At 37.4% G+C, this 22,310-nt stretch overlaps 1 protein-coding gene across 1 annotated transcript; it reads left to right on the forward strand.

The window, feature by feature from the left end:
- The first annotated feature begins 1,320 nt into the window (after nt 1-1,320).
- LOC131060439 (methyltransferase FGSG_00040-like) lies at nt 1,321-3,522 on the forward strand. The gene has a single exon (XM_059219215.1). The coding sequence runs from the start codon at nt 1,321-1,323 to the stop codon at nt 3,520-3,522; it is 2,202 nt and encodes a 733-aa protein (XP_059075198.1).
- Nucleotides 3,523-22,310: the final 18,788 nt, after the last annotated feature.

Genomic DNA, 22,310 nt, shown 5'->3' on the forward strand with positions numbered 1-22,310 from the left:
GACACAATTTCTAATATCATTAAAAATATTAAGTTGTTATATTATTTGTCTTGATTGCAATCTCATATGCTAAGTGCATTTATTGAATAATATTCAATTTAAATTTATGATTTTTTCCCCTGTCCAACTGCTAAACCTATTACAATTTTGCCTTGCTTTCATTGTCTCTAATCTCCCTCTGCTCAACAAAATTCACAATTTCCTATCAAATTAATCAGTCCTTTGAGCACTGTATAATTCACCATTGGATATTTTCATTTTCTTTTGTCCCCTATATTTAAATGTGACACACTTTCTATTATCATTGATAATGTTAAGTTATTGTATTTTTTTGTCTCCATTGCAATCTCACATATTAAATACATTTTCCGTATAATGTCCAATTTGTGACCTCCCTCTACTGAACAAAATACACAATTTCCTATCAAATTAATTAGTCTCTTAAACACAGTAATTCACCATTGGATATTTTCATTTTCTTATGCTCCCTATATTTAAATGTGACACAATTAATATTATCATTGACAATGTTAAGTTATTGCATTTTTTTTCTCCATTGCAATGTCATATACTAAATACATTTTTGACATAATATTCAATTTAAAGTTCTAAATTTTTTTTCTTGGCCAAATGCTAATGCTTTACAATTTTGCCTTGTTTTCATTGTCTCAAATCTCCCTCCAGTGACGAAAATTCATGATTCCCTTAACATATTAAAAAGAAAGTCTAACATGTACTCTCACTGCCATACAAGCATAGTTTACTAAAATTGCAATTTGTTAAAAGCTATTTCTTGTCTATGCTAAAACACTTAGATCATGATTTCTGATTCAAATTCTTAAAAAATTAGGCATTTATTTGGAAAACTGATATTCCTTAAAAAAAAATTGTCATCTTCTTTTACCTTATTCCTTTGCTTCACAACTTTGACGAGCATGTCATGCCATGTTGAACGCAACACACACACAAAAAAAGACAACTACGACCATCCTACATGCCAAACTAGCTGCAACTGCTCTGAACTTTACTAACAAAAAAGGACATTCAATTATATCTACTCCACAATCTGCCTAAACAATAACGTCTCTTTAATGACAAAGCCATGTTTTAATTTGAATTACTTAACATTTATGAATTGTATTACTTCAACGATAAAATCGCATTTTAATTCCACCAAAAAAAACATACTTAATAGAAAAATTGCTTAGACAAACTGATCGTTTTTAAGTCTTTAACAGTGGATAATTATTGAAAATCCTAAATAGATATCTAAAATAAAATAGCACACTCCAATCCAGAGAAAAGTAGAAGCAAGCAAATATGGAACTTTCTGCAAACGAGCTGCAAGAAAGATGGGAGGGCCTTAAAGCTTCACAAGATTTTGATAAACAAGGCCTTGTTGCATGGCACACAAGAAATTACCAGTGGGTCAAGTATATAGAATCCCGTTCGCCAGCTGTAATTCGGACAACATCCATTCACGAGAATCAAATCCCCTGCGTAGAGCAAAGCCTGCAACAGATAACAGCAAAGAAGTTTCAAATTGGCCACCACCATGAAGGCCGCGTTTTGTTTGGAACGTTGTGTGCGGAGGCGCACAGGATTGTTGTCATAACCACAGTTTTGGAAGATGACTGCGGAAATGGTGTTCAAATTGCTATATATAACGTCCCACTTTCGATTTGGAGGACTACAGATGTGCGCAAGCTTTATTCCAAAGGCGCTAGGGTTGCTGTGAAAGAGCCCTACTTTAAGCGAGCCGATGACGGTCTTCTCACGGTATGTGTTGATAACCCTAATAACATTGGGATTCTTGGTGTGCCTCAAGAGGATGCTTTACTCGTGGACTTGCTTCAATTGCGTGGTGAAGGTAACAAATGTTTCAGAGATAGCAAGTGGGAGGACGCCATTGAATTTTACACTACTTGCATAGACATGGTTCTTTTTCTGCAGAACATTTGGTGCAGTTATACATTGGGCTCTTCAAATATTCGGCAGGGTGTAGAGGAGACACTTTTGTATTCCTATTCTAATCGTGCAGAGGCCAGATTGAAGCTGAAAGACTTTCTCACGGCTGTAGAGGATTGTGATAAAGCATTAGATCTGGATTCTGAGCACATCAAATCCTTGTGGCGCAAGGGACGGGGTCTTCATGCACTTGGTGAGTTCAATTTAGCCTGTGAGTGCTTTGAGAGAGCTCTACAACACTCCCCAACGACCACCGACATGGAATCTCTGTATCACAACTCCAAGAAATTCAACGACCACAACAGAGAAGGTATGTTCGATCTTTCTACATATTTTTCGAATGGATGCAGGCCAGAAGATGTTCCTGTGGTGAGCAATTATATTGGTTCAGTTGTCATCAAGAGATCATCAACAAAGTCTTCAGTGCACGGGCTGGGGTTATTTGCTACAGAAAACATAGATGTTGGAGACATTCTGGTTGTGGACAATAGCATTGCATTCAAGTGCATAGAGTCCACAAAGCCAAGAACCCCCGGTACTCTCAGTATTCTCAAGGTTTCAGTGGATGAGGTTAGGGAGGATCTACAGGCAAAGGTTGTTTCTTCTGCAGAGTCATCGCCCAGGGTATTGCAGCAGTTAAATTATCTTGCTCAGAACGAAATTGAAGTTCCCTCCATGGATCTGTTTCACATAAATAACAACAGCTGGAAAAATTATGGCGTCTGCGTGAGAAAAGAGGGTTTTGCATTGGACGAAGATGATGTTATGAAGATAATGGAGAGCGTGACATGCAACATACAGCATTTTGCTGCACGAGACATCAAACGATTTGGATTGTGGGTGCTTCCATATTTCATTAACCATTCCTGCTTTCCTAACTCCAATTGCATGGTTGTGGGAGAAGCCATGTTTATAATAGCAGGAAGAAAAATCGCTGCTGGAGAAGAAATAACAGTCTCTTATTTTTTAAATCTTCTACCACTCAAGGAGCGCGAGTTTATATGCAGTCTGAAGGGGTTTCACTGTGACTGTAAGCGGTGTGTCTTAGAGCGAAGCTTACCAGCCGCCCAAGCAGGGGCTCTTGACAAAGTGGCGCAATCTATTCGATCCAATGTAAACGGGTCCAATTGTCACCCTATTCAGCAGCTTAAGTTCATGTCTAAGAATGCTCTGGATTTGGAAAAGGCCTTTACCGCCCTGAGCCCTGAAGAAAAGCAACTGTTACGAGCTTCCTTTCATTCCATCTACTCTAATATTCTTCTCTTTCCTGGACAACATTGTCTTGATGTCGATGTAGCTCTGCCTTCTTTCCCAGAATTAGTTGAAGCTTGCCAAAGTGCATCGCCAGGCAATTCCATGTCGTTTACATTGTGTGCCAAGGTTTATGGTAAAGGCCATGGTGAAGGAGGTGTTAAGCCGCAAGAGGCAGAGGAAGTGTGTTGTGCAATGTTAGGCAAACAGGAACAGCGCCTGGTTTCCTCTCTATTCAAGTGGGCTAGTAAAGGGGTTTTTGAGCCCAGCTTGACTGACATCCGCTCCAGAAAAGTCATGTAATATTTAGGTAGTTCTGAAACACATGTTTGTTTTCTTGTACCCAACTTTTTGAACTCGATGTCTCTGTAGGTAATATATGTCCACTTAGTAGTAATAGATCTTGGAGAGGTATAGCTGTTGTGATGATCTTCTTATATAGATTATGTAATCTACTGTCTTGTTAAAAAGATAATGTGCATGTTCAGTTTATTTGCTTTCTTTCTGTTCATTTGGAAGCTATTAACTTATTTAAGAACATGGCTTTAAAATTGGAGGAGAATATTTTTATAGAAAAGTTAGTATATTTGTATAGGAAGATCTTACCTCAAAAAAAGGCATTATGGAATTTACTTAGATATTTAGGAGTTCTCATTATTAATTTGAAAAAGCCTCTTGCAACTTAAATGCGACTTTAAACTATTCAATTTTTTGATCTTTGACATTCATAAGGTTCATGAGGTTGTTCTTTTATGTCTTCAATTAAAATTTTCTTTTACTAGATCTCAGGTGATGTTTCCTTGGAGGATGTCCAAAAGGAAGTCACCAAGGAAATTATTTAAAAAGAACTATTTCCTCAATATTAGGAAAAGAACAAGGTTAGAGGATATTAGGTGACATGATGCATAGATGAGGAAGTGGCTAAGAAAATATACCCTTGTTTCTTAGTTGCTCATGGTCGTTATACTAATAAAGACCATATACCATTAAACTTTGCTCAGTAGGTGTACATTAAGGTCAACTACCTTGACCTTCCAGGCTATTTTGGATAGGGGTGAGGCAGAGTGGCTAATCTAGATCCATATTGTAGGGCTGACATACTTGCGCCAACACATAGGTGGTTTGATTGAATGTTTTTATTGGTAGGGAGATTTATGACATGGCTTCCTCAATAGTTTAAGGATGTTCTTATGTGAAAAATGTTGTGCAAAATGTATATCTATCTTCTTAATTGCATGCAACTAGATGTTAAGGGAGTATGGCTAAGCTTGATTGGTGTGATTTATCATGATTTTTGCTTATAGCTGCTAACTTGGTGACAAAATTTATAGTTTTGTCTTGCAAAATGTGTTTAAATGAAATTTTCTTGAAAATATTTTAATGATTTAGCATGCTTATTATAATTAGTAAGAGTATTGTGATTTGTTGTATCTCTTGTGTAATGCTTTCATCTTGAATAATTGAAGCATAGTAAGATTTTTTTTCTGTCATTACCTTATTTTGAACTAGAAAAAATGCTTGCACAAAGATGTTTTATTGAATGACAAATCCTTAAATTAAAAAGATTAGGTATACTATTTGTAATTGGATTTTAAGTTGTCTATGTTCAAAGAAGGTTTGGATTAATGTGTACATGTTCTCAACTTAACCCTTACGACTTCCAGGAGTAATTCAAGCCCAAGGGGGGGAGGATGTAATGCCCCTCCCTAAGTCATCTTTCTCTTTTGTACAACAATAGCCCATATTGATATAGCTTAACTTCTACTTAATGATGATTTGATGGTATCATATTATATACTAACCCTATTTCATGATTACATTGAATATGATGATGATTATGGAAATGCTTGGTTGTTTTGATTGTCTTCTATTGCGGTTGTGATAGGGACAATGTCATACCACTCATTCATGAGCATGATATTACATTGTGATTCCTTTTCACTCATCTTCCTATTTCATGATATATGTTATTGGATATGTTGTTGTACGGGTATTGGTGGTGACAGGTCTACAAGTACCAGATATTGACTCCACCTAGTCTCATAGGTTTGAGTGTGTCTTTATCCAAATGGCAAATTGATCGAAGATGACATGAAAACCCATTCTACAGTCTAGGTTTAAGTTGATTGCCCTTGTCAGTTTAGTGTCTTGGTGTGAGTTGTTATTTAGCGTCAAGTGGTCTCTTGAGTTGTCCTATGTTGGATTGCTTTAAGTGTTATGCTTATTAATTGATTAAATTATTAATTAATAATTGATTAATATAGTTTAATAACGTTAAAATTAATCTATGATATAGCATGGTTGTTTAATTATTATTTGTTTAATTTATTATTGATATTTAATATTTATTTGTATTATTTGATTATAGTTTTTGAGATTTGATTATTATTTATTTATTAATATTTATTTTGGGTTTTGATATTTAATTGGTTATCTATTTATTTAATTATTTAATTATTTTATATGGGTTGTGATCTTATATTTAATTGTGATATTTATTTTATATGGCCTTTGATTTATTTGATTATTGGGCTTTTATATTTTATTTCCCCATGAGGTTATTTTATTTAATTGGATTTTGATTTATTATTTTCTTTGTTGTTACTTGATTAATAGATATAATATATTTATTACCTACCCTTTTATTCTATTAATTGATTTTGTGGGGGTAAGTAAATAATATTGTTTTATAATATTTACCTCGAAACTATGCATGGTAGGTAAATAATATAGTTTATTGGAATATTTTGATTGGTTGAATTTTCCTATAATTTTGGTTTCAAATTTTATTTATTGAGCTTTCTGAGCATTTTGTCGGGTTAGCCATCATGGAATTATTTTTTGTGTTTTGGAGATCTCGGTTGATTGAAGCTTGTTTGGATTTTGGCTTGTTGGATTTGGATTTGGAATTTGTCTCTTCTTCTAATTGCTTGCCATCACTTCTAGATCTAGGTTGGTGGACTTTACCTCTTGTAATTTTAATTTTCGGAAGAAATTTTTCTCTGTGTCTGCAATGTGTCTAAGAAATATGTTTGTTGGGTGATGAGAAAATATTGTGAGAATTTATTTAAATTGTATATAATATGAGGTTTGGGAGTAAAATAAATTATTTACATAAATGTGGTTCATTCATTTATTTGTAACTTTGTCGTGAATGACATTATATATTTTCTTTGCATTTCTGAGAATGTCTTGTCTTATTGTGGATTCTGATCTTGGGTCTTGGAAGAATGAAATTGATTTGTTATTATTTTATGTGTGTTTGGGATGATTTCTTTCCCTAATCATAGCTTTTATTAGGTTGTTTAAATTTTGATTCTCTGAGTGTTGTCGGGAGCTTCTATGGAATTAGAGAATGAATCTTATGTTTATCCTTTGGTTGATTGATTGAGATTTTCACTTGTTCGTTATGATATATTCATTATTGCATCTACACTGGATTGGTTTTGAGTCATATTTTATGCATTAGTGATTTTTTCTTGGGGCAATCATGAGTTTTCACCTCTACTTTTTGATTTTTAGTCTCTATTTAAAAGAGCAACAAGAATTGTCATATGCACAACAAGATTCTTCAAATGCACCATTCTATCTTTTCAACTGGGTTTTTGGTGATTTTATCAGTTGTGATCATTTTTTATGATTTTGGCTTTGCACCAGAAGCTTTTGATGATGTCCTTGTGATTCTTGGTTCTGTGTATTACTCAAATTTGGTTGTTTCATTTTTATTTTGGCTCTAGTGAGAGGAATAATGCCTTGCCATTAAGGATTGTGCACATATGTGGTTATAGATCTAGCAAGAAGGAGAATGCCTTGCTATTGAGAACAATTTGTGTATGCTCCAACGTGAGGTCTGTGATCCGCTATTGAGGATTGTATTTTGTTATGGTTGAGTAAGATGGATGTATGCCTTACTTTTTCTTTTGTTATGCTTTGATCGTGGAGGCTCTTATTTTACATGTTGGCATTATGGATTATGTTATGCTTAAGTTTTGTATAGGTGATGTTGTGACTGTGGATGCATTTCACTTGGAGCCTTGATGATGTTATTATGATTTATATTTCACCCTAAGGTCTAGGTACATCATTCGGGAGATTTAGCTTCCATGATTCTGCTAAGGTCATGAGGAAGTGATTGTTAGGATTCCTTGTGTTATGGAGTCAGGGTCTAGACCATTGGGATATCTCTGTTGTCATGAAGGATTGTGCCTGCTATGCTAAGTATGAAACCTAGCAATCTTATGAAACATGGGAATACTTTTAGGCCTGTGGGTATAGCTATAGTGAAAGTAGACCTCTGGATTATAGTTCGACTTCTTATATGATGAATCTCCTAGAAACTAACTTATTGGGTAAAAGGATATAAGGATAACTTAAACTGAAAACTATCCTAGGAGGTGATGCATGAAATGTTCTATCTGAGACTTGCAACCTTCCTACCTCACAAAAACTTCAACAAAACATGTAGATGCATAAGTATTTCCTAAAAAGGGTTGAACCCAATGCTTTCCTTGAAGGAAAACCAACTAGTTTTCATAGCTACAAATCATTAAAATCAATTAACACAATCTAGGACCTGCACCTAACATGTATCTTCTTTCATCAAATTCTGATTGAATGAGATGAATTAAAGGATCTTGAAGAAAAATCACATAAATTGATCAAAATATTCATTCAAAAACATGATACAAGAATCATTGAAAAGGAAAACCTCCTATTATATTAAAAATAAATGAGTTGTTGCTACTACAAAACTTAGACAAGTGAGCTACAATGTTGTCCTTGAGCATGAAAGGGCCTGAAATAGTCCACAATCATGCTAGGGAAAGAAAGAACTAAGCTCGTAAAAATCAAGAGAAGAGGAATAAATAGAGGACTAGCTCCTAAGAATAGAGAGCTAAACATAGCTGAACCCAGACTAAAAATTTGCATGAGGAAACTCTTGGGCGAATTTGCCCAAAATAGCATGCAAAGTACATGCAAAAATTTGTCAAAAACACTCTCATAATAAAAAATAGCCCTTCAACTAAAACTGCATGCAATTGATACTTTGACTGCCAAAAATAACCTCTGAAAAAAAACACTCTCCCTCTCTAGAAAATCTGCATGCTATCCTAACGCTAAAAATAGCCAAAAAAAGCACTCTCCCCCTTTCTGATTTTTTGTATGAAGGGGTATATTACTTCTTCTTTTTGGCTTTAAAATAATTTTATTTTAACACTTATTTTAAAACAATTTGTTTTGATTAAGTGCTAAATGAAAAATATTTATTTCCTTTTATTATTCTTATTATTATTTGCCTTTCTAAATAATTTAAATATAACTTTATTTTTTAAATAATTAATACAATTGTTTAAAATAAAATTATATTAAAATATTTATGCAATGAAATTTAATATAACTTTATAAAAAGCAATTGTATTAATTGTTTTAAATAAAACTATATTAAATTATAATGGCATCGACTATTCTCCACATAAAATGGCATGGCCATGGCATGTGGGAGATTACATGGCGTGGCATAGGGGCCCACGGAGAAGCATCACAGAGTGTCGATTGAATGACATGGCATTGGGTCCACGGAGAAGATCACGGTGTGTCGGCGGCCAGAAAATAGCGAACGGTGTGGCGACTGTTGATACGCGAGTTTCCGGTAGTGTCATCGAACAACGACGGAAAAGGATTTTGAAATTTTGTTGGAAATAGCATTGGAATCCACGAATGGGCTAATGAAGCACCATGACCAAAAAGAGGAGGTTTGCATGTATTCCACCTTGTCAGGGAATACAAAGCAGAATGAAGTTTTTAGCTATGAGTTGTTTGTCATCAGAAAGTCTTTAGACAATCGGAGCTGGTAAATTTCTCTCCAGGCAGTTGGAGATTCTTTTTAAAATTTTGCAGTCTTTCTGCATATGAGAATTTTGTAATCTTCTGTAGTCTGGAGAAAAGCATGGTAATAGGGAAAATTTTTGTTTAATCATTTTTTTTCGTAAATGCATAGGCTATGCTAGGTTTATGTAAGTTTGCGATTATTTTTTATTGTTCGCAGTGCAGGGAAGCAAAGGTGGCGACGACATTTTGGAGGCATAGTCGTCATTGTTTTCAAACAAGATCGAACCATATAGGTAGGTATATTTACCAATATTTGTTTGTCAATTTGTCATGTTGGTAGGGACTGTGGGTGGAAGAGGAATGTTCATCAATGCATTTAAGCAAACCCTAGTGTCGTAATAAATTTTTATATATGAACTAGGGTTCGCTCTTTGTGTGTCTCATTTTTGTGTGCACTTTGGCCACTCGTCGGGACAAGGATTGCTAAGGAAGACAAAAAAAATTTGTATTCAGTGTGGGTTGTAAAATTATCATGACGGTTTATGTAATAAATTTCCTGCAGGTCTAGGGTTTTCTCTTTCTGTATGTATTTTTTGCATTGTTTTGGACTACCCAAGGGGACTGGGTATGCTAAAGTAGATGAAATTTTTTTTGAGAGTGCACTAAAAAATTTGGAAATTTCAAATTCTGCCTAGTCTATATGTTTGTTTTGTGTATACGCATTTTTTAATCACCTTTTGGAACCGAGAATGTTAAAAGTCACAGAATGATACACAAGGTAAAATAAAAACACAATAAATAAAGCTATGATTTTCTACACACAATTGCAAATGTTAAAGAACACGAGTGTTTTTCATACATGTGGTCTAATCATGTGAAAAACACAATGGCTTTTAACTATTTATGTCGATGGAAGGGCATTGTGGACAAAATGAAAGATTTGCAGTTTGAAAAGGGTGTTGTTTTTAAATACACGTGGTTGCCACATCAATTTTAGATAGAAGTATCTTTAACATTTGCATTTGTAACTAAAGCTGGAAGATAAATATGTTAGGGTTTTTTACTCACTGTCTTTACCAAAAGAAATCATTGTGATCTACATTGCAATCCAATGTTCCTCTTGCACGCGGTTAAAAAAACCCTTTCATTGCTGCCACATCGAACTTCCAACGCACAAAAAACTCTATGTGTTTGCTCGAATTTAGATATGCAAACTTTGTTCTTAACATAGGCTGCTTTGACAAAACTTTTGTAAACTCTACTATCAGATGTGAAATAGGTGACATTTTTTAATATTCCTAGTTGTCACATCAATATTAGAAGTAATTCAAATTTCTCTAATGATGCAATGTGTATATGGTGAAAATGGACAACAATAATAACAATATTGAAAGGCTAAATGAATCCAACCACAAAACCCTAGCCTCACAACAACAAAGATCCACCATAACATATGAAGATTACCTAAGACAATGCAAATCAAATGAAATCACAAAGATTATACCATCACATGTCGAATAGGGTTTTGATCTCCATTCTTCCTATCTCCATTGATCTTGCTTGATATATTTGCTCTCAGATTTTATATGCACAAGAGCTCAACAAAGAATGGAATGTAGTTGCAAGTAGGATCGTAATGTAGTCAAGTCCTCCAAATTGTCGATTAGGGTTTGATAATGAAGGAAGCATCTCCTTAAATAGAAGACACAATATGAAATGGAGGGATAAGATTGAGAGGTGTAAAAAAGGAGGTTGGCTAGGATTAGAGGGTAGGTAAAAGAAATACCAAAATAATGAAAGGGGTAGGTAGTGTAGGAATTAAGAGATGAATGACACGTGTCATGTGTAGAAAAAGGATAATGAATTGATTAAATAAATAAAGATTTATTTAATAAATAGAAGAAGTGGGATAATTAAATAAATAAAAATATTTATTTAATTTAGGAAAAGGATAATTTAAATAAATAAATGTATTTATTTAAATGAGAAATAAGGCTAGAAGAGGATAAATGAATTAATTAAATAAATAAGAATTTATTTAATTAATAGAAGAACTAGGCTTAGATAATTAAATAAATAAAAAATAGACATGACAATTTTGGGTGTCTACATTTTGCCCCTCTTTGAGACAATGCGACTTGTCGCATTGTTTCAAAGAAGATAATATGAACTGATACAGAGTTGCCCCAGGATGGGAATGATATGCCCCCTCGAGAGATTGGATGAAAATGTCTGAAAAGATTGCAGACAATCTCTCGATAAGAAAGATGGGATAGAATAGACTGACCGGATAAAGTGACAAAGTCACGGGACAAAGAAGACTGACTCGGGAGACGAAGGCGAGGGCCAGGGTAGGCTATAAGATAGACCACGGGGGAAAATACATCCTCATTGTCATCTACACATCCAAGAGATTAAAGTGTAGAGAGAGAAAAGAGCAACAGTAGTCAGCAGCGATGGCTTTTGTTCACAGATTCGATCGCGTTCGTCGATTCCGGAGGCCAGTAGAGGCAGGAGAACCGATGAGTACCACAAAACCTCCTTGTACTTTGATGCATTTATTGTTGTCATTAATGCATGCTAGGTAATGTAATAAATGCATGTTTATGTCAGGAAAGCGCGTTTGTGTTTAAAAAATGTGAATTTGCGTCTTCTAGGTCAAATCGGCAGTTCTGTGATGAACATATACTGTCGATTGGATAAGCTGCTGAGGGGATACACTCAAGCAGGTCCTCTAGGAAGACTAGGATAGATCAAGGCACTTTGTGATGAACAGTGAGTACCAAGATAGAGTACTTTGTGATGAACAAGGAGTACTGAAATATGAGCAGCACTTTGTGATGAATAGGGAGTGCAAATGTGAGCAATACTTTGTGATGAATAGGGAGTGTCACACACGTAGTACTTTGTGATGAACAGTGAGTACCACTAGGATAAATAGCAACACTTTGTGATGAACAGTGAGTGTCACTAGGGTAGATAGCCATATGCATTTAGATAGCCAGTAGCATTTTGTGATAAACAGTGAATGCCACTATGACTGACATGATTTTATTTGCTTGACTGCAGGAGTACTTGCCGATACTGGAGTCATGGGAGAGATTCCCGTCGACACAGAGGTTGCGACCTGAGTTGTCGTTTGAGGACAGAGCTGCCATCGAGGAGATGGGTCTGAGACATGTATTGTATGTGCCTGAGTTTCGGGCAAACATGGGTTTGCTGACTGCGCTGGCGGAGAGATGACACTTTGAGATGTGCATGTTTCATCTGCCGATGGGTGAGATGACAGTCACCCTGGAGGATGTATATAGGATTATGCAGATAGTGATTGATGGGGAGCTGATTTTGTACGATCGAGACGGAGATAGGGATGCCCTTAGATGAGTGTTCTAGGATCCGAGACTGGAGATGAGGGTGGGACAAGTGGCATGGGATACCATGACATGGACAAGATTAGAACTACCAACAGTGTTGGCAGGAGTTATCAGTGGGTTCCTTTGTATCAGTTTTGTACCATTTTGTATGATGATGTAGACACCTACGGGTGATTGTAGCCATATGATTTTGACATCATTGTATCATGACATTTTATATATATATATATATGAGATGATTCATTTTTGCGGCAGCTATATGCATGTGTACCTATGTGATGAGATGTTTAATGATGTTTATGTTTCTATGTGACGCTTATGATATGGATGCAAATATGTCTATGATGCAATGCAATATATTTTTTTCTTTTATATTTTATATGTGTATGCATGATGCAAATGTGAATGTATGTAATGCAGATGAATATGATAATGCAAATGTAAATTGTGCTAACAGGTGTTGTGCGCAAGATGTGATGCAGTTGTGATATCTATATTTATGTATGAAATGCTTATATGTGGTAATGCAGGTGCAACTACATGAAATGCAAATGTGTTTGGTGTGTCATTATACTTAGTCATGTGATAGCAGGCTACGCGGACTCGAGAAGGATGATGGAAGTCAATCAAGAAAGGGGGATGAAAGGCAGAAGATATGAACGTGAAAGAGCTTCTTGTGCGTTATCATCATTGAGCTTTATTATGGCAAGTAGGTTATGACAATCGAGGCATATGTTCGACCCAGAAAGTCATTGTACCTGTTTGCATGGAGATAAGACAGTCATAAACAAGGAATGCCCCAGTTCACACTAGACTCACAGTGTCCTCATATCCTTGGACAAGTCATAGCATTACTAAGAGACAATCCACAGACAGCAAAGAAAAATAGGTGACGATACCCCATCCTCGCCTTTCTAGTCAAAGACATCCTGGAGATAGAATCTCTAGTTAGAGACATCCCGGAAAAGCTAAAAGACATGTCACCAAAAAGATGAAATCAAAAGAAAACCAAGACTCGACACCAACATCCACTATAGTCCTCAAGTTTAGTGTCTCTTGTCACTTGTATAAGTCTTATTCGATTGTGGTCACAATGTTTACTTTCACAAAAAGGATAGATAGCACTAAACCCTATGTTGTCTGAGTCTGTTGAAAGATTTGATTTGTTGAAGCTCATTGTTCTTGCTGTGTCTCATCTGAAACTGACTGAATCCATGAAACTGATACTTTATTGCGGAGAAGATGAAACTTTAAGGCTGATCTGCGATGCAAATGTTGCTTTATTGCAGATTGTGCGCGGATAGACTGAAGGAAGCTGGAGAAAACTGTACTCCTCGAAACATGTGATGTTCTTAGTTCCACACCCATTACTAGACGTAGGATTTGCCTTAGCCACAGATAGGATTTGATTTATTATGGATGGAAAGGGAGGTTTTATTATGAATGGCTAACCAATCTTGGGTAGATCAATAACAAGCCATGATGGGAATGGGTAAGTTTATTATGGATGAATAGGTCGTGAGTGTGTGCAAAGTGAAGGATGAAAGTGAATCCTGAAGGAGGGAGGAGCAATGTCTCTACGCATGGCGCTGGTGACCCAGTTTTCACCATGGTACTTGCCCAGGGCGCCACCGAAGTGGTTTTTACCGTTGGACGAAATTATTTCTCTTTACTTTTTTCGATTTTCCAATGTTTTTTTTTTTGTGTCACAAGGCGCCTGTTTGCCAGGTTTTCACCAAGTAACGATTTTTTTGTTTTATAATTTTTTTTGTATTTTTCGAATTAGGATATTCTGAAGAGCTTATGTGTAGAACCTGCGAAGGTGCATGTTGTTGATAGGATCCTCCAAAGGTTCACCTTCTGTAGTTGAGAGCTGATATGCACCAGATCCATATGCTACTGTAATGATGTAGGGACCAAGCCAGTTTGGTTCGAACTTGCCCTTCTTCTCTCTGTCTTGTTGATTTTTAGGATTTTCTCTGAGAACCAAGTCACCCACCTCAAATGTGCGAGGCTTGACCTTGTGATTGTAGCTGCGACTCATTCGTTGTTGGTAAGCTTTGAGATGACTAAAAGCAAGTTGTCTTCGTTCATCCAGTAGTTCCAATTCTTGTAAGCGAGAGACCCTATAGTCTTCATCACTGATGATGTTTTACAAAGAGACCCGTAAAGAGTTTAGCTCGACCTCAATAGGCAAGATGGCTTCAGAACCATAGACTAGTGAATAGGGTGTAGCTCCTATGGGTGTACGGACACTTGTGCGGTAGGCCCAAAGTGCAGGATTAAGTTGAATATGCCAATTACGACCAGCATCGTCAACTGTCTTCTTTAGGATTTTAAGGATTGTCTTATTAGACGCCTCAGCTTGGCCATTACCTTGGGGGTAGTATGGTGTGGAGAAACAGTGGGCGATATGGAAGCGGTCACAGAGTTCATGAACATCCTGATTTTTGAAGGGACGCTCGTTATCAATGATAATGGAAACAGGAATACCGTATCGGCAAATGATATAGTTGAGGATGAATGTAGCAATTTGTTTTCCAGTAACTTGTGTGAGAGGCACGACTTCAATCCATTTTGTAAAATACTCTGTGGCAGTGATAATGAATTTATGACCATTGGAAGAAGGAGGGTGAATCTTGCCTATGAGATCGAGTCCCCACTGACAAAAGGGCCAAGGAGATGCAAGTGGTTGAAGTTCTTGTGCTGGTGCATGTATGAGATCTCCATGAATTTGACATTGCTTACATTTCTTGACAAACTGATATGAGTCTTTCTCCATATTGGGCCAATAATATCCAGTCCTGATGAGTTTCTTGGCCAAAGTAGGACCACTAGCATGTGGACCACATATCCCTTCATGCACTTCCCGTAACGCAATCTGAGCTTCGTTGCTTTCTAAACATCTAAGAAGAGTGCCATCTAGACCTCGTCGGTATAGGATATCAGCTAAAATGACATATCGAGAGGATTGGCGAATGAAAGTGCGACGTTGGTTATTTGATAGATCAGGGGGTAAAGTATTGTCTCGTAGGTATGTGAAAATGGAACCATATAACTGGGATTCGGGACCGACAACGCATAACGTCTCAGTAGGCATGATCTCATATGAAGGGACCAAAAGGTTATCCACCAAGAACTCATAGCGGGTCTCGTTTGGAGGCAGATCGATCAGTGAAGCAATTGTAGCCATGGCATCTGCGGTGCGATTCTGCTCTCTTGGTATCTGTTCAAAGTCTATCTTTGTGAAGTGTTGTTTCAGGTCATCCACCATTTGTTTATAAGGCATTAGCTTCTCATCTTTTGTTTGGTAATCATCAGTTTCTTGATGGATGACAAGTTGGGAATCCCCAAAAATACAAAGTTCTTGGATCTTCCATTGAACTGCAATTCATAATCCTGTTGTTAATGCCTCATATTCCGCTATATTGTTAGTGCAAGGAAATGATAAGCGGTATGATTTTGGTATAGAATCTCCTTGAGGAGTTATAAAGAGGATGCCAGCTCCTGCCCCATGCTGTGTATATGAGCCATCAAAGTATAGTTGCCATGGCTTTGCATGTGACATTGTCAAAATGGATTCATCTGGAAATTCTGAACTTAGAGGAACATCATCTATCATGGGAGCATCTGCTAATTGATCTGTGATGGCTTGTCCTTTTATTGCTTTTCTGTCCACATACTCGATGTCGAATTCACTCAGTATCATTACCCATTTGGCCAGTCGCGCAGTAAGTGTTGCCTTATTGAGAAGGTATTTCAATGGGTCTATCCTTGCAACTAACTTTGTCTTATGAGTAAGCATGTAATGTCATAATTTCTGTGAAGCAAAGACCACAGCGAGGCATGCGCACTCAATTGGTGTGTAGTTTAGCTCATATCCCACCAATGTGCGACTGATATAATATACTGCTTTTTCCTTGCCTTCAGCAATTTGTTGCGCTAAGAGTGCCCCTAGTGCTATTGGAGTAGCTGAAATGTATAATAACAGTGGTTGATCTGGAACTGGCGGAATCAGAACTGGCGGATTTAGAAGATAATCTTTGAGCGTCTGGAAAGCCTGTTGACAGTTGTCATCCCATTTAAATTTGATGTTTTTATGTAGTAGGTGTTGAAAAGGATTACACTTATTTGCCAGTTGTGCTATGAATCTGCGAATGGACTGGAGTCTGCCTTGTAAGGATCGAAGTTGACTGATATTTCTTGGTGGTTGCATTTCCAAAATAGCTTTGACTTTTGCTGGATCTGCTTCAATTCCTCTTTTGGATACAATGAATCCTAGGAGCTTGCCAGAGGTTACTCCAAAGACACATTTCTTAGGGTTTAATCTTACTTTGTATTTTTCCAACCGATCAAAGGCAACTGAAAGTATGTTCAAATGTGTATTTCTGTCTATTGATTTGACTAAGAGGTCGTCAACATAATCTTCCACTATTACATGCATGAGATCATGAAAGATAGTAGTCATGGCTCTTTGATATGTAGAACCTGCATTCTTTAGCCCGAAAGGCATGACATTCCAGCAGAAAGTTCCCCATGGGCAAGTAAATGATGTTTTGTGTTGATCCTCGGGTGCGATCCTTATCTAATTATAACCAGAGAATCCATCCATTAATGATAGCATTTCATGACCTGCTGTGAGATCAACAATCAAGTCAATATTTGGTAATGGGAAGTCATCCTTTGGACAAGCTTTGTTGATGTCTCTGAAATCTGTACATATTCTGATGCTGCGATCTGGTTTACTAACAAGTACCAAGTTGGAGATCCATTCGGGATAATCAATTGGGCGTATGAATCCGACATCCAATAACTTCTCAAGTTCTGCTTTGACTAGTAATGCCACTTGTGGATGCATTTTTCTTAATTTCTATTTTACTGGTTTTGCCCCCGGTTTGACTGTCAGATGATGCATTACCAAATCTGGATCCAATCCAGGCATATCAGCGTATGACCAGGCGAAGTTGATTTGTCGTTCTTTGAAGAAACTTATGAATTTTGACCTTTCGGACTCTGTCAGTGATTGAGCTAGGAATATGTTGTGTGGAACCTCTTCTGTACCGATGTTTGTTTTGATAGTCTCCTCTACCAACATGGATGAGTTTTCTTCATATGATGCTGGGAGAATGTCGAGCCTTCCATCTTTGGGCGCCTCAGAGAGGTTTTCACCCTCAGATACGTCTTTCTTTTTACTTTTTTGGAGTTAGATAGCGCCACAATGTGGTTTTCACCATGAGACCCTTGATTTGTTCTTATTTTCACATTTTTGCGACTGGAAGGTCCGACACCCTCACCAAAATATGCCACGCTATTGAGTTCTATGGTGTATCCTGCTTTATGATCTCTAGGGGGAAGATCATCTCGTATGCCTAGATAGTCAATAAATGCTTCATCGTTTTGGAATGTATCCAACTGTGCAGGTCCTTCATGATCTCAGTCAATGAGTTGGTGGTGAACAAGGGGAAGGCCGTTAATGCCCTCGAAGTTAGCGGGGCTAAGAGTGAAGATGTGGTTATATTCGGGTATGTCAAGGTAATTATCGAGGTCATCGATGGCACTCTCCTCATCAGTCTCGATCACGAGCGAATCCAAATTATCATCACTAGTAGCGCGTTCCGGAACAGGTGTTCTCATCCTATGTGATTTCAACCTAGAACCTTGAGACAAGGACTGTATAGACTCCTCATAGGTTGTTTCTTGACCAACTTTGAATTTGTTATAAAACTCCTCTTCTTCTATGGGTTCACCTGGCTCTCTGAATGTCTCGGTGAGCTCGTAGTCACTGGAAGACTTGTCGGAGCCCCATTCCCATTCGTTGGAATCTGTGGAATAGCGATTCTCTTGTTGAATTTTGGCAGCTTTGATTTGTAAGGCTTCTTCTGTCCTTTGGGTGTGGACCTTGGAAGTTAAGAAACCAAGTCCTTTCGAGCGTTCCTTCTTGAAAGTCAATTCAGGTTGTAAAGGTTCAATGATGCCTTCCTTTCGTAACCCCAGAGGGCTTTTTCCATCATACCCGAATTTTTGTAGAATTTTGAAGCCTTTGTCGTATTTCTCACATGCAAGATTGATGTGGTCTTGTGTTTCCTCTTCATTGTCCCTGAAAAGCATTTGGTATAAAGTTTCCTCTTCTAGTTCGCCCCATCTTTGAAAGGTAGTGGGATCCCATTTGAGTTTCATGATGGAGATTTGCTTGTTAGGATGTGGTCTTCCATATTCTTTTGGGGAACTCATGACTTGTCTTAAGTACATGGTCTGATTGAAAGTATATTCCCCCATGCCTTTGTCCTAAAACTTGCCTTTAAGCTCACCTTGTTTGGATGTCGAAGGTTTTAATGACTCAGGATCAATGTATGCCGACGAAGGAACAGCTTCCCGATTATTAGGAATGATGGTCTCAGTTTTTGATTTCAGGTTATTGCAATATATGAATGGATTAGGATCACCGTTAACTGTTACTTCCACTCCATTATGAGGAAACTTAATGCATTGGTGATATGTGGATGGGACTGCCCTCATTTCATGGATCCAAGGACGTCCTAACAATATGTTATAAGTGAGATTTAAATCCAGGACTTGACAGACCACATCCTTTGTAACTGGCCCCAACTCTGGGAGGTGAGATCACTGTACCCTTGGATGAACGCTCTTCATCATCATATGCCTTAATGGTGATCTTGTTTGTAGAATTTACAGCTTTATCAGAATATCCCAATTGTGTGATAGTGCTTAATGTGCAAATGTTTAGACCTGCTCCTCCATCTATCAGGACTCGTTTTATTCGATGTTTGTGTATGAAGGCTTCAATGTGTAATGGCGCATTATGTGGCTGACTTACAGAAGCGTCATCGGCTTCTGTGAATGTAAGGGAGTGTGGAATGGAAAGGTATCCCACCATGGCTTGAAACTGGTCCACATTCGGATTAGTAGGAACGGCAGTGTCTCTCAAGATTTTGTCAAGAATAGCTTTATGTGCGGGAGATATGCATAATAACTCAAGGATTGAAATGAGTGCGGGTGTCTTCCCTAACTTTTCTACAAGGTCATACTCAGGTTTGGTTGATGAAGAAGCGGTGTTTTTAGTTGGAGCACCTTGCAAAGTGAATTTACTTCGGCGAGTTGTAACATGACATTCAGAGGTAGGTTCTGAAGAAGATCCAACACCTTTTAGGACAATCTTGGGTCTCTGAGTAGAATTCTCGGACGCTTTGTCCTTGATGATAATAGTAGAGATGTAATTGTCCATCGATATGTGATTGATAGTTGAATCATAGTTATAAGATGCTCTGGTATAGTTGGTTTGATCCTCTGTGGCTTTAGATTTTCCCTTGTCATGTTTTGGGAATGGTTCCTTAAACATCTCATGTTCTTGATTGGAGGAATGCCCCTCAATCTCAATGTCACCTCTATCAATGAGATCTTGCATGATGTTCTTCAGTCGATGACAATTTCCTATCTTATGACCCTTGCTCTTTTGAAATTCACAATATTCATCATCATTCCACCAATTTGGTTTAACCTTTGGTTCATATGGAGGAAAATCTGGAATAGTGATTACCTTGTTTGCCACTATCTTTTTGAAAACTGACTCAAGTGGTTCTCCCAATGGAGTGTACTTCCTTCATGATCTGGAAGTTGTTTGAGTATTCACCTGATTGTTTGTAGAACTTGATCCAGAAAAAATGAATTTGGGTCGCACTATGTTGGCATCAACAACACCATCATTGACTGTGTTCTTGTTTTTATTCCAAAATCTTGGCTTGTCTTTTCCTTTAAAGTCATCTGTGTTTTCCTTGAATATTTTAATGACTCCTTGTTCAATTAGGACCTTTTCTGTCGCTAAGCCTTTTTCAATGATGTCCTTGAAGGTGGACAAACAAGCTTTTCTTAAGTCATAACCAATCTCTTTGTTAACATTTTGGGTGAACATTTCTACCATTTGTTTTTGTGGAATTTCACAAGAGCATCTGCTGGCTAGATTTCTCCATCTTTGTAAAAATGATGCAAAAGACTCTCCCTCTTTTTGCTTGGTTTTGCACAAAGTAGTGACTGATATGTCTGTCTCTATGTTGTAGGAGAAATGTTGAATAAATGCCTCTGCTAAGTCACCCCATGACTTAATTCCAGGTGGAAGTTGGGAGAACCATTCCATAGCTTGATCACCTAAGCTTTGTGGGAATAATCTCATCAAATATGTCTCTTCTGCTGCTACCTCAATGCAAGCTGTGAAAAATTGTCTTATGTGTGCCTTAGGATCCCCTTTTCCTCTATACTTATCAAATTTAGGCGTCACAAAGTGTGTAGGAAAAGGAGGCATTGGAATGCTCTTGTCAAATGGATAAGGACATATGTCTCTCATTGTGTATGTTGGCTTCGGTGTATTTATGTCCTCCATTTTCTTTGATAAGTCCCTGATTTGTTGCTCCAAATTGCTCTTAGGTGGAGATCGACTTCTTGGACCATACCCCATGCTTGAGGCACCAATTGGAGGAGGAGCATGTTGCATATATGGATGATATTGATCATACACATGTTCATATTGAGGAGGTCTATAATGATGTTGTGTATATGGACCACTTGGTATAGATTCATGTTGAGGAACCCCATATCTATTTTGCACATGTATACCATATTCTACAAGCATGTCATGTTCCATTGTGTTGCCCCCAAATTTGACATGAGGTTTCCTTGTGTCAAATTTTGAGCATGCCTTTGAACATCCAATTGTTTTGGTGGTTGATCCTTAGCATTAGTATGTGATTGAGCATACTTGTCTACATAAGACTTCCATAATGGTCTACGAAGGTAAGTATCATATGTTTGACCATGTGTATGTGGGACCTCTGGTTTTTAAAGCAAAGATGATGGTGATTCAGGTACCATATGTGGTCCTCCATTTCCTCCACTATTAGGTCTCCTTTGATCCATATTGGAGTGAAGTTGTTGCAAAGGTCTATGTTCCATTATTTGAGACATGTCAAAATCATGAGGTATCTTGGCTCCACTTTGTGCCATCATTTGTAAGAAGTATTGTCTATCCCTCCTCATTATTTCCTCAACCAATCGATTGAAATGGGGATTCATAATGGATTCTTCCACATCTGTTGAATGTACTGAAAAGTTGTCCACATTGTCATTTTGTGTAGCATTGTTGTTTATAGTGTCCATGTTCTCAACATTTGGAATGTTTCTATAGACATCCATGTCCGGCAATGTAGTGTGATCAGTATTGAAAAATAAATCATTGTCATACTCATAAGAACTCATGTTTGCGGACTCTTGAGCCTCTTTAGTTTCTCTCTTAGATTTTTGAAGATGGGTTTCAACCATGAACTAGGTATTGACCAAGATGTGTAAGACTAGGTGAAAAAATGGAAAGAGTATGGAAAACCAAGAGTTGAATGGAATGTAAATGAATCTGAAGTTTACTTGCAATGTCCAAAGTGTAAGACCAAGTATGTATGTAGTAGAGTAGGTGTGACTTCCAAAGAGAGGATAGTTTCTCTTGATGAGGTAAGTTGACCTTGACTCTAAGTAAGACCAAATGAGACCCAAAGGTAAGAAACCTTGATGAAGGACCACTTAGCAAAGTGTTGTTGTATGTAATGTGTTGACAAAGTATGATGAGGACAAGCAAGTGACCTTTTGACTCAAGTTTAGACAAGTGTGAATGTAAAATGAGATGTGAAGCAATGATGGACTGTGTGAGACCCAAAGACAGGTTGAATGCTAGATGAAACCTGGAGAAACAACCTAGGAAGCTCAAGTATTCCGAAACTGATTTTTTTTGTTTGCTGGACTGTGAAATTTTCTTGCAATTTTGAACACAGATGCGCCTGTATACTGCACAGACGCGCCTGTATACTGCACAGACGTGGTTATCCGACGCAG

Source organism: Cryptomeria japonica, chromosome 4, assembly GCF_030272615.1.
Source record: "Cryptomeria japonica chromosome 4, Sugi_1.0, whole genome shotgun sequence".
NCBI lineage: Eukaryota > Viridiplantae > Streptophyta > Pinopsida > Cupressales > Cupressaceae > Cryptomeria > Cryptomeria japonica.

Bases quoted from the DNA above. Each gene is read 5' to 3' on its own strand.
- LOC131060439 (XM_059219215.1), top strand. From the start codon at position 1,321: ATGGAACTTTCTGCAAACGAGCTGCAAGAAAGATGGGAGGGCCTTAAA.